Below are 13,567 nucleotides of genomic sequence, written 5' to 3'. Positions count from 1 at the left end.
GGGTGGCTCATTCGATGTGCCCCCTTGTGCCCCCTCGTGCCCCCCTGCTCGCATTCTTTAAAAATAAGTAAACTTTAAGAAACAAAACAAACAAATATCAGATTATTTTATTCTCCTGATAAAATTATTCACTGGTTTCTTAACAAGAAATAGAATGAAGTGTCAATCCTTAATATGGCATGTAAGCCCCTTCATGCTTGCCTTCATCAGTTTTGCCTTTTGCTAGAATTTTTCTCATTCATTCCTTTGCACATTTTCTTTCTTCTCTAACTCAGAATATTCTTGTCATTCACTACATTCTCACTGATGTGTCATTCTTTTGTGAGGACCTCTCCTGCCTTTCTTCTGGCAAGGCAGAATATTTCTCATTTTTTTGTTCCTTTAGTATCCTATGCATACTTCCATTATAGTTTTTTTCTGCATACCTTTTACTTTCCTCATACTCTTCTGCAAGACTGAGCTCCTTAAGGGCTGTGATATATGTGTTAATATTTGAATCTCTAGCCTTAGCATAGTGTTATTTATATACCAGACATTTAAATATTTAAGAAATGAGTAAAATGATTTTTTCCTTAGTCTGTGCTCCAGCTGTAATATTTTTTCTAAGTACATAGCATATGTTACTGAACAAAACATGTATGGTACTAAAAAATTTTTTTTTAATGTACTGCTACATCTGTCCTGTAACAACTTGAAAAATAGAGCATGTGAAAAGAGTGTGGATGTGTTAGTCTTTTTCATATAGAGAAGAGATACTTTAAGGTTATTTCAGTGATAGCTACTTAGAGCATGTGGGGCAGCGAGGATGCATGGGAACCTGTCCTAACAGCCAGAGGAATCCTGGCATGGTGGGGCCTGCGTGCACAGTGAGATATAGCTTTGCCTATAATAGCATGCTAACATTTACACATTTCTGTGACTCAGGCTCTGTGCGTTTGCAGCTATCTGCTACTTTTTTCTTGCTGCCACTGTGGGTTAACTCTCATCCTCCTTTTCACTGGCTCATTGTTTCTTCTCACTCTAGCTGCTTTTGTCTCAGGGTTTCTGCTTATTGCCACTTTCCTAAAGTGAACGGTGACTGCCAATAATAATTTTGGGCAGTTCTCGTTCACAACAATGCCACTAGTGACAGACCTGATGTGGTTTCTATTGACCTAACACTGTTTCCCTGAATCTAATCAGTTACGGCTAAAGTCACAAGGTCATGTGACCTGAAATTTGGTGAACGTTGTGTAAGGACCTGCCCAAGCTACTTTCCTGAAGGAGTAGGGGTACTACCAGTACCCCGAGCACTCTTAAGAGTTCTGTCCTGTGAGTTCATGTTTTACTTGAATGTTAAAATATATGTCAGAACAATACTTCCTCATAGTTAAGTTGGAATTTAAATATCGCTTTTTAGGATAACTTTCTCATTTTGGACTCAAAATCATGGCATGTTTAGGGAAATTTTTTTTCTTATGAAGGAAAAGACTAACATGTAAGGATGGTAGATATATGTGTAATTTTAGGCAATGAATTAAAATTTAATTTTTCTATTAAAATCCTTGCTTTTGACTCCAGATCTTAAACCTGTCAGAATCATGCATTTCTTTTTTTCCCCTGTGGTTAATACACTCTTTGGGCAGTAAGTTTTAAGAACCTATTTATGTTTGCCTCTTAGCTAGCTATAAGTGATAAAGAAAATTTCATGTTTATGCAGGATTTTATAATTAATGAAAACTTTAAAGTATTCTGAATCATTGGACTGTTACAATAATTGTGTTTAGAAGTTACATATCTCAGGGTGCATGGGTGGCTCAGTCGGTTAAGTGCCCAACTTCTGCTCAGGTCATAATCTTACGGTTGGTGAGTTAGGGGCCTGCATTGAGCTCTGTGCTGATAGTTCAGAGCCTGGAGCCTGCTTCAGATTCTGTGTCTCCCTTTCTCTCTGTCTGTCCCTTGCTCTCTCTCTGTCTCTCTCTCTCTGTCTCTCTCTCTCTCTCTCTCTCTCAAAGATAAATAAACATTAAAAAATTAAAAAAAAAGTTGTATATCTCATCATTTTATGGACAAATAAACCGAGGTTCTGAAAGTTACTTGCTGGAGCCAGTGTGCAGCAGTGTTAAGACTGTGAAAGAAGATTTCGTTCTCTAAATTTAGTATTCTTTGCTTTTGATTCTGTAGAATACATAAAAAAGCTAGATAATCTAGTTCCTGTGTTCCAGAAGCTAGCTGGAGGTAAAAATCAAGAACAAACTCAGCTTTGTAAGTACAGATGAAGTGTAGTGGACTAGGAGTTAGGAGGCCTGACTGCTAGTCTTCATCACCCAGCCACATGATAGTAAGTGAACTTTAGTGTCTTTTGACCCCAGCTTTATTGAGATATAATTGACATATAACACTGTGTAAGTTTAAAGTGTATAACGTGATGATTTGATAACATGCATATGTTGTGAGATGATTACCACAATAAGGTTGGCTAACCCATCCTTTACCTCAGGTGATTACCATTTTTGTTGTGGTAGTAATGGTGGTGCATTTTTTTTATGATGAAAGTTTAGAGTGGATCTATACATTCTCTTCCAGCTCTAAAATACAGAATTCTTTCATAATGTTTTTATTTTTTATTTTATTTCTTTTAATCTAGATTTTTTTTTTTAATGTTTATATTTTGAGAGAGAGACAGAGTGTGAGCAGGGGAAGGGCAGAGAGAGAGAGGGAGACACAGAATCTGAAGCAGGCTCCTGGCTCTGAGCTGTCAGCACAGAGCCGGATGCAGGCCTCAAACCCATGAACCGTGAGATCATGACCTGAGCCAAAGTTGGACGCTTAACCGACTGAGCCACCCAGGCACCCCGAATGTTTTTATTTTTTATGGTTACAGAAGCATGAGAGGTCAGGATTTTTTGTGTTTGAGATAAACACTTTAGGGGTGCCTGGGTGGCTCAGTCGGTTAAGTGCTGACTTGGGCTCAAGTCATGATCTGAACAGTTCGTGAGTTCGAGCCCTGCATCGGCTCTGTGCAGACAGCTCAGAGCCTGGAGCCTGCTTCTGATCCTGTGTCTCCTCTCTCTCTCTGCCCCTGCTCCACTCGCCCTCTGTCTCTCTCAAAAATAAACATAAAAAATTTAAAAAATGAGATAAACACTTTATTTTTATTGTTGTTATTAAATATTAGCCCTAATTTTCTGCACCCTTACTGTAGAAAATACTATACAAGAGGGACAACTAAGTTGAATACCTTTGGCCAAAATATTACAAAGGAAGAAAGGAAGGGAAAGTAAAGAAAAATACTCTATGTACATTTTGGTATCTTTATTTCCAGTATTTAATTTTTCTGGGATTAACTCATATGCAGGCTTACCTTAGGAAGGAAATTCATCTTAGAAATTTGTTGTCTTTAGAACTATTTTGAAGTCTGGGGTGCCTGGGTGGCTCAGTTGAGCATATGACTCTTAAATTTGGCTCTGGTCATGATCCCAGGGTCATAGGATTGGGCCCAGGTCAGGCTCTGCACTGGACATGGAGCCTGCTTGGGATTCTCCCTCCCTCCCTCCCTTCTCTCTCTCTCTCTCTCTCTCTCTCTCTCTCTCTCTCTCTGTCTCTCTGTCTCTCTGTCTCTCTGTCTCTCTCTGTCTCCGTCTCTGTCTCCCCCTCCCATCTTTCTCCCCCCTTCCCCCACCTTGTGCACTCTCTCTCTAAAATAAAAAATAAATTGTGCTCGCTTCGGCAGCACATATACTAAAATAAAAAATAAATAAATAAAAACTATTTTGAAATGTAAGCCCTCTTTGGAAGCTTATTATGTTTTAACCATTTTCTGTTCACTTTGGTCATTTCTGTTTTGAACATTGGGGAAACTTTAATGTTCCTGTTTAATCCTTTTATTCCTTGAGCTCCTAATTCATTTAAATGCATGTGGTATAAGAAAGCAACAAAGAAAGAGCTACAAAGTTGTTTCTGCCTTGAACATAAAATCACTATGATTGTTCTGTCAATTAGGAGAAAATACTTTTACTTACATTTAATTCCCTTTGCTTTTTATCCCCATTTCACTCTTTACAGAAGCCTTTTCTTTCTCCAAACAGAGGCTTCTGACTTCATCTGTATACATAAATACATGAGTTGAATTTAATTATCACCCCAAGAATCATCCATCTTAGCTCATTTTAGTAACATTGTTAGCTTATGAACTGCTTCAGAGTTTTTCAGAAAGAAATTTTGAAGAGCTTATTATCTCTTACATAGAGTATTTAAATTTTTAAAATTTTAAAATTATATAAGAAAATGAGTTTTTTTAACTTTCAGTATGACAGCTTTGTTGAGATATAATTCACATGCCTATTATATAACATTTTTATCTTTTCAATTTATTTTTTTAACTTTTTATCATTTTACTTTTTAATTTTTTAAGTCATACACATATATTAGCTTTTCACTGGAAAGTTTTTAATTAAAATTTTTAACTTTGAAATTATATAAGTAAGAAAGTTTAAGAAAATGTTCAAACTAAGAAGGAAGAAATCATCTGACAAACATTTTCTCTGTGTGCTTATGTTTTATCGGTACATGGTTTTCATATACTTCAGTAGGGTCCTGTTAAAAATTTAATCTGCTTGTATAGATGATGACTTGTTTAACTGGCTGTGTAATTATCTGCCAAAAAAGTGAATATGCCAGGAAGGAAGGAAGAGGGAAGATAACAGCAACATAAAATGCCAGTGTCCCCAAATACTGTAAAAACAGCAGCTACTAGAGCAAAACTAAAAAACGTGTGCTGTGGGAGTGTTTTTGTGTTAGTTCTAGATCTAGCCTCCAGGGGGCGCAGCAGCTTCTGTTTCTGCTTGGGGAAAGCCAGTAAGACATCCCACTACAGGAGACCACTGTGCTGAGAGGCAGCTGGAGGCAAACATGCAGAGACGATAGGTACAGAAGCCTAAGACGTCAGACATTTGAGTGAAGCCTTCTAGTACTCTCCAAACCAGCCTCATTGCTAGCTGGGTGCAGCGACTGAGTAATCCCAGCTGATACCACATGCAGCATTTGAACCCTGCCTAAATTCCTGACCCACAGAATTGTGAGACATAAGAAATCATTTTAAACCACTAAGTTTTGAACTGGTTTTTGGTGCAGTGATAGGTAATTGGTAGACCTGCCAAACTGATTTTCAAGTATAGAGATAGCCATCCACATACAAATGCAGGGAAGATTGTTCCCCTCTTTCCTTAGGAATCTGATAGTGTGTTTGAGACAATCAGAATGACTAGAGAAATACCAACGTAAGACAGGTGATGAGCATAGGAGCTAATATTAAATGAAGGCTATTAATGGGAGTATAGTATGTCATGGCTGTATGTTTTGATAAATAAAAATTGTAAGAAAAAATGTAGGGAGCGCATGTGCAAAGCAGGTTTTAAGAACGGTCTTCAGCTATCATATTTGTATCGTTGGTTGTGTATTGAGATAATGTTTTCTGTATGTTGTGCAGCAAAGCAAATGGATAATGTTAAATTATTCTAATTCTGTTATGTCTTACATCTTTGAGAGCTAGAAGTATCTGTGTGGAAGAAATAATGTACAGATGTAAGTTAGAAGATCAAGCAAATGCCCTGTGCTCCTGATTTAAAAAAAAATTTTTTTTTTACTGTTTATTTTTTTGAGAGAGCACGAGCAGGGGAGGGGCAGAGAGAGAGGGAGACACAGAATCTGAAGCAGGCTCCAGGTTCTGAGCTGTCAGCACAGAGCCTGATGCAGGGCTCAAACCCACAAACTGTGAGATCATGACCTGAGCCGAAGTCAGACGTTTAACTGACTGAACCACCCAGGCGCCCCATTAATTGGAATTATCAGTATAAATTCATGAGGGATTTTAATTTTATTTTTATATATACATTATGTATGTACATATTTTTGTACATAGATATGTATAATATTAATCTGAGAATGTTTTATGTATATTATGGAATAAAGCAATGAATATGTGATGTTTTGATTGTCACATTTCCTATCTATGTCTGCTGAAAAGTCACAGAAATGAGCAAGTTTAGTTTCCAGGATGTGTTCTTGAAAAGCTGTTGACCTCTAAAGGAAACCAGGGCTTCCTTGATAAATCTTTGATTCCAGGTGGGGTTGAAATACATAAAATGATTCTGGAATATTTTTGTACTGTATATCAAGCTATCAACCAGGGCGCCTGGGTGGCTCAGTCGGTAAGCACCCGACTTCAGCTCAGGTCATGATCTCATGGTTCGTGAGTTCAAGCCCCACATCAGGCTCTGTGCTGACAGCTCAGAGGCTGGAGCCTACTTCAGATTCTGTGTCTCCCTGTCTGTCTGCTCCTCCCCCACTCACACTCTGTCTCCCTCTCAAAAATAAACAAACATTAAAAAAAAATTTTAAAAAAGCTATCAACCACTGCTAACATGAATCATAATGAAAGGATTTTGCAAAGCCTCTGGGGTGACCAACTATACTAGTTTTAGCACAGAAAATCCAGGGTTCTGGGAAACTTCTGTCTCAGGCAAATTGGTACAATTGGTCAGCCTGAGAGGCTCGCAGTGGCCACAGAGGGACAAAGCGAGCCTCTGCAAGGATAAAAGCTACAGTGGATTGGTATCCTTTATTATGGTTAAATCTCTGTGTTCATATTGATAGCTGAAATAAACAAACACCCCACTAATTGTTCATCTTTGGTGGGTATAGGGAAAGTAATCTTTTTTTTTAAACAATTGATAATTTATTAAAAAGTTGATTTAAGCATCTGCAATAGTGACTTCAGCCTCAACTCCTGGCTCAACACTGATGGAGATAATCTGTTTAACAATCTCAGAAGGACTGTGCAAATCAATGACTTGCCTCATTATTTCAATGACCCCAAGTCTTAGAATCTTTACCACAGGGAGTTTTTCTTGCAGTGATTTTGAGTCTTGGTAGGTATCCAAACTGTCCTTTCACTTTGAGATTCTTTTCCTTTGTGCCTCTGACGAAGTCAGCACATAACTTCTCCAAAGATTGCATGTTGTGCCTGGTTAGCAGGCTCCAGGCTCCAAGCTGTCAGCTTGGAGCTGATGAGGGGCTCGAACTCACAAACTGCAAGATCATGACCTGAGCTGAAGTCTGACTCTCAACTGACTGAGCCACTCAGGTACCCCTAGTGTAATTCTAATTGGGCAAATTGCCACCTCTGGTTCCCCGGGTGTCTTCCTGGTGTCTTTAAAAGTCATGGCTGTGGTGTGGCTTCTTGGCCTACTTGTTCCTTGGCAAGAATGAACAGCAGTGAGGCAGGAGCAGGAGTGGGGCCTCCAGAGCTCTGCTGGAGTTGTGATCCTGTCCTCCTCAAAGAGCAGGGAAGCAGTCTAATTTTGAAAACTGATAAAGCACGAGAAAGAATCAAGTATTTATTTTTATTTTTTTGTATGAACAGTACCACCAGGTAAACAAATAGTAGGTGGGGTAAAGTTAGAAATTTTATATGCTAATAAATAAAGACAAAATGATGGATTTGGAATAATCTCTATGTTTTAATGGATTTTCACATTGAATATCACTGACTGCTAACAACACAGAGAAAAATCCTACACGTGTTGCACATGCACCACTACGTAAGGAATGATTTTGCCTAAGATATTACGGTTGAGCTTGATGAAGCTGCCTACATCCAACTACTGATGTACGGGAAATATGGAAGACAGAAGAACGTGTTAAACTGTTCTCAACAAAACCCAGTCTGTGGGAAAATGTATAGGACAGATGATTGAATATATTTAGCAGATTGCAAAGAAAAAAATAAGATGGTGAGGGAACCTATATAGATTTTAAAAAAGGGCAAGTTTAAACTATAGCATATAAACTAGTGTATAGATAAATATACTTCAGTAATAAAAGCACAAAGAAAAGCAAGGAAGTGATTATCCAAAAAGCCAGAGTAGTGATTTCTCTTGGCTGGGATGGGAGAGTAGAAGGCAATGGATGGAAGGCGTCATGATTGGGATAGGGTACCTAGAGGGCTTCTGTAGTCGTTTCCATGGTTCTGTCTTCTGATCTGCATGGTGGTTCCAGGTTCATTTAGCTGTAATTTCTGTGTATGGTTTTCTGTGTTTGTAATATCTGTATTTATTTTAAGGACTATTTTATAGAGCAGTTGCAGGTTCACAGCAAAAGCAAGAGGAACAGGGCTCCTGGGTGGCTCATTTGGTTAAGTGTCTGACTCTCGATTTCAGCTCAGGTCGTGATCTCACAGTTGGTGAGATTGAGCCCCCTGTCAGGCTCTATGCTGACAGCCCGGAACCTGCTTGGGTTCCCTCTCTCACTGCCCCTCCTCTGCTTGTGTACGCTTTCTCACTCTCTCAAATAAATACAGTTAAAAAAAAAAAAAAAAAAAAGAGGAAGATAGAGGTATCTCCTATATCCCCTGCCCCTAAACATGCATGCCTCCACCTTAATCACCATTTGTTAAATGGTGTACCATTTGGTACATTTGTTAAAATTGTTGAACCTATAGTGACATATCATTATCTCCCAGAGTCCATAATTTATATCTGGGTTCACTCTTGGTGTACATTCAGTGAGTTTGAATAAGTGTATAGTGACATATATCCATCATTATAGTGTTTATACAGAGCATTTTCAGTGCCCTAAAAATCTTGTGTACTCTGTGTAGTCATTCTTCTAAACTTTGGCAGCCACTGATCTTTTTCTTTTCTCCATAGTTTTGCCTTTTACAGAATTTTAGGTAGTTGAAATGATACTAATACTTACAGCCTTTTTAGATTAGCTTCTTTCACTTAACTGATATGACATTACTCTATGTCTTTTCATGGCTTGATATCTCAATTCTTTTTAGTGCTGATAATATGTTGGTATTGTATTTGATTATAAAAGTCCCACATAAAAAATAAGGAAGGGAAATTGTCTGGAGTGGAGGCAACTATATTAGGAAATGCTGACAGTTGATGCCTTATAGATTATCTAAGACTTCTTGACTGAGGATTTTATTAAATGCTGTTGTGAGAAGATTCAACATAATCTGTTAGTAGAGAGCCATTGAAGTTTATTAAAAAGGGGACTGGAGTGCTGAAAACTGTTTCTAAGAAGCTAAATCTAGCAGGATGGATTTCAGTTAAGAGACTGGAAAGCTAGTTGGTAGACCACATTGTGAAGGTGAAGGTGGTAAAGATTTGGATTAGGTGATGCTTGTAGGACCAGAGGTAATGTAACTTTTGGGTTTTGCAACAGAAGAATGGTCAATAAGAGTTGGTGACAGATTAAGTATGGTTAAAAATAAAAGCATTAGAAATAAGCTCAAAGATTTCATGTGTGAGGGCATATCCTTTATGGGATAGGTACTGGGGGATTCTAGGTGATTAGACTAAAGTAAGATCTGGTATTTCTCCTCATGAAGTATTTGGAATCCCAGAGGAATGATTATTAGGGATACTGCATTCCAGATGGTTCATTTAAAAATGCTCTTCTGACAAGCAAGAAAAAACTGATAAGTGGTTGTTTTTGGTAAGTGCATATTTGGGACATAGAGATAAGAAGGTGACTTTTTAAATTTTCTTTTGCATCTTGAATTATGTGCTTATATTACTTATTCAGAATATAAATAAAATTTAATTAAAAGATAAAGATGCGCAAATCTTCCAGTTTCTAGGGACACATTTTATTTTTTTAATGTTTATCTTTGAGGGAGAAGGTGTGCCTGTATGCATGCACAGAAGTGAGTGCAGGAGGGGCTGAGAGAGATGTGGGCACAGAGGATCCCAAGCAGGCTCTGTGCTGTCAGCACAGAGCCCAACACAGGGCTCGAACTCAGGAAATGTGAGATCATGACCTGACCTGATGTTGGAGGCTTACTGAGCTACCCAGGGGCCCCCAGGGACATTCTTATTTGGCATTCTTTTATCATTATAATTACTTCAGACTAAAGTTACTGAGAAAAGCATTCAGGTAAACAGGTTTAATAATTGGTTGCCTTTGACTTACATGTTTGTAAGCATTATGCTTTTGATTATATGTTTGTGTGTCTCTGTATGTTGTGTGGGTATGTGTGTGGTTCTGGGTGTGTGTGTTTCATTGAGAAAACAGTGTTTATACTGGAGTCTCAGCTGTTTTCCTAGTGCTTTTAATTCTTATTGCTTCCAGTTAAGATTTTCCTCCTTAGATGGGAGATGTTCTTCTCAACCAGCTTGAGGGTCATAAAGATGGTGGTGATGCGGCAGCATAGACTGTCTCTCTTCATTATCGCTACTGATGCTAAAGGTCACTACATATCTACTATTCCATCAGTCTTCCCTCTCCTGTCTCTCCCTTGGGCAATTGCTCTGGAGCCAGCTTCTGTAATAAAGTATCCTGAAATACTTGGGTCTTCATTTCATGTCTTAGTCTTTTGGTTATGTAAAGACCCAGCATTAGGTCTGGTAATGAAAAAGAAATAGTAAGTGAATGTATATGTATATGATAGTTTTTTGTTTTGTTTTGTTTTAATAACTCTCTTTTATAATTTGTTATTAGTGATTTAAAAAAACATTAGAAAATTCAAGTAGGGCATACTTATTCTTTAAGATCTGGTGAAATTGGGAAAGGTTATGTTTGTTCCCCTATGGACCTAGAAAAGAGAAACCAGGATGAAAACAATAAGAGGCAGTAGTAGGAAGCTAAGCAGTCCTAGCACAGTGGCTATCAACCTTGGTTGCACATTGGATATTAAAAATACTGAGGGGGTGCTGGGTAGCTCAGTCTGTTAGGTGTCTGACTTTTGATTTAGGCTGGGATCCTGATCTCATGGTTCTTGGGATGGAGCCCCACGTCCTCGCTGACAGCATGAGCCTGCTTGGATTCTCTCTCTCTTCCCCTTACCCACTCATGCTCACTCACTCTCTCAAAATAAATAAACTTTAAAAAAAAAAATACAGGTGGTGCACCTGGCTGGCTCAGTTGGTTAAGCGTCTGACTTCAGCTCAGGTCATGATCTCACAGTTCGTGAGCTCGAGCCCCGCGTTGGGCTCTGTGCTGACAGCTTGGAGCCTGGAGCCTGCTTCAAATTCTGTGTCTTCCCCCCCGCCCCCGCCCCCGCCCCCGTTTCTCCCCAGCTCATGGTCTGTCTCTCCTTCTCTCAAAAATAAACATTAAAAAAAATTAAAAAAAAAAATACAGGTGCTCAGTATGCACCTCTAGAGATTCTGATTTAATTGGCCAGGGCTATGGCCTTGGTTTTGGAATTTTTTGAATTTGAATTTAATATGAAGACTGAGAACCACTGGCCTGGAGACTAAAACTGCTCAAGGATCCAGAAAAGAGTTCCCGAGTTTTATAGCACCTCATTCCCCATTCTCTTCTTATGGGGTAAATTGGGAGTTTTATTTTAAAATGATGCTTTCTAAGCCTTGTGAGTTTTTAGGTTTCTGATGGATAGGAAACAAAAGACATGAATGAATCTTTAGCATATGGAAAGAATGGAAAGAGTCACATGATAATAGTAATAAAACTTAATGGATTGACTATACTCACTCAACATTGTGATATTTGTGCAGGTTGCCTGTGATTTGCTTCGGAGAATAGTTCGCATCCTGTATCTCACTAAGAGACTCCAAGGACAACTGCAGGGGGGAAGCAGAGAGATAACAAAAGCTGCTCAGAGTCTTAATGAACTTGGTAAGTTCTTTTTTGATTAAAAAGTTAGTAGAGTTTTTAAGATTTTTCAGTCACTTGATTTGTTGACTAGTGTCACCCGTAACAAATATTATTGAACAAATTTATTTAATTATCCATATACAACTTTGTCACACTTTTCAAAATGAGTGAGTAAAATTAGTTGATTTCTTAGAAATGCGGCTTAGTTTTTTAATTCTTGTATGGTAAAATTGGCCTTTTTTTTTTTTTTTTTTTGGTATACAGGCATGTGAATTTTAATACATGTATAGATTCATGTAACCGCCAGCACAGTCATGATATAGAATAAATTCCATCACCCCCAAAATTCCCTCATGCTATCCCTTTACAGTCATACCTGCCCCCTCTCCCTTTGGCAACCATTGATTAGTTTTCCATCAGTTTAGTTTTCTTTTTAGGAGAATGTTAAATAAATGGGATTATAAAGTATGTGACATTTTAGGGGCGCCTGGGTGGCTCAGTCGGTTGGGCGTCCTACTTCGGCTCATGTCATGATCTCATGGTCCATGAGTTCAAGCCCTGCATCGAGCTCGGTGCTGTCAGTTGAGAGCCTGGAGCCTACTTCACATTCTGTGTCTCCCTCTGTCTCTGCCCCTCCCCCCACTCACTTTCTGTCAAAAAATGAATAAATATTAAAAAAAAATTAAAAAAAACAGTAAAGTATGTGACATTTTGAGGCTAGTGTTTTGTACTCAGCATAATACCCCTGAGATTCATCCAAGTTTTTGTATATACCATAGTTTGTATCTTGGTGTTTGTTGGAATATCACTGTGTGGTTGTACCACAGTTGGTTGGTTGACAGATTGAAGGAAATTTATGTTGTTTCTAGTTTTTGGTAATGATGAATAAAGCTACTATAAACATTTGTGTACAGGTTTTCATGTGAACTTAATTTTCATTTCTGTAGAATAAATGCTGTTTTTTAGGTGACAGATCCTGTGTTGGCATTATGCCTAGAAAATTTATTGAATTCATTTCTTCATATGCTCATTCTTTTCTCAGGCATTTAGAACAGACTCTTGACATTCAAGGGTTTAACATTCATGGTTTGGACTGTTAACAAGCTGCAAGGTCCATGATGATATAGTTCATAATATTTTAGGCAAATTTTTGAATAGGTACTGAGTATATGTAGAACTCACACCTGCATTTTAATGAGGCTTTGTCATTTTCTTCTTTTCATTGGGCACCCAGTAATTTTTCTGAAGTGGATGTGTTTAGTGATTTTGTACCTTTGTAGGTTCAGAGGTCTTTGATGATATCCAATTCAGATATCAAGAGTCTACTTACTGTTGGTGGTATGCTTTGAAAATAATATCAGAAAGATAGGCATTACATGTTATTTTTGAAATCTTCTATCTTTGATATTTCAATTGCATAGTCATGTTGTAATGCTTATTCCATATTTTTTACAAAACAAATATAACATTCTTCATACTTCAACATTTCAATTTTCAATGCCTGAATACATTGTTTAGGTGCATCATTAGAAATATAGTTAACTTGTGATTTAATATGCTTGGAATACATTGTTTAAAAAGTTAATGTTTATTAAAATTAAATTTTTTTTTAAAGTTTTTAAATTCCAGTTAACATAGTGTTAAATTAGTTTCGGGTATATGGTACAGTGATTTAACATCCGTATATCACTTGGTGCTCATCATGACAAGTGCTCCTTAATCCCCATCACCTATTACCTCTTCCTGCGTCCCCCACTTCTTCTCTGATAACCATCAGTTTGTTCTCAATAGTTAAGAGTCTATTAAAAAGTTAATTTTTAAGCAATTAGTAACGCTTGGGTATTTTTTTTCCACAGTATGTGCTAAATGTAGGAGTGTAAAAATCCTAGTATCAGCTTTTATTTTTGCTTTATCACATTTAATTTTTTTGTTCCAAAAATAATCTGTAGGATAATAG

The 13,567-nt window shown here is 37.8% G+C and overlaps 1 protein-coding gene, 1 long non-coding RNA gene and 1 pseudogene across 4 annotated transcripts in view; 1 reads left to right on the top strand and 2 right to left on the bottom strand.

Moving 5' to 3' along the window:
- COG5 (component of oligomeric golgi complex 5) overlaps nucleotides 1–13,567 on the top strand; it is a 336,271-nt gene that overhangs the window by 26,332 nt on the left and 296,372 nt on the right. For all 3 annotated transcript variants that reach the window (XM_058728763.1, XM_058728764.1, XM_058728762.1), the window contains exon 6: nucleotides 11,511–11,631. In XM_058728763.1, the coding sequence (XP_058584746.1) occupies nucleotides 11,511–11,631 (121 nt within the window). The remainder of the gene's footprint in view (nucleotides 1–11,510; nucleotides 11,632–13,567) is intronic.
- Nucleotides 1–13,567, bottom strand: part of LOC131511010 (uncharacterized) — a 246,937-nt gene that overhangs the window by 181,210 nt on the left and 52,160 nt on the right. The gene's annotated exons all lie outside the window — the stretch shown is intronic.
- Nucleotides 6,717–7,202, bottom strand: LOC131511007 (small ribosomal subunit protein uS10-like; annotated as a pseudogene).

The sequence above is a fragment of the Neofelis nebulosa genome, chromosome 4 (genome assembly GCF_028018385.1).
Source record: "Neofelis nebulosa isolate mNeoNeb1 chromosome 4, mNeoNeb1.pri, whole genome shotgun sequence".
Lineage (NCBI taxonomy): Eukaryota > Metazoa > Chordata > Mammalia > Carnivora > Felidae > Neofelis > Neofelis nebulosa.
This window is presented reverse-complemented; position numbering and strand designations above follow the sequence as displayed.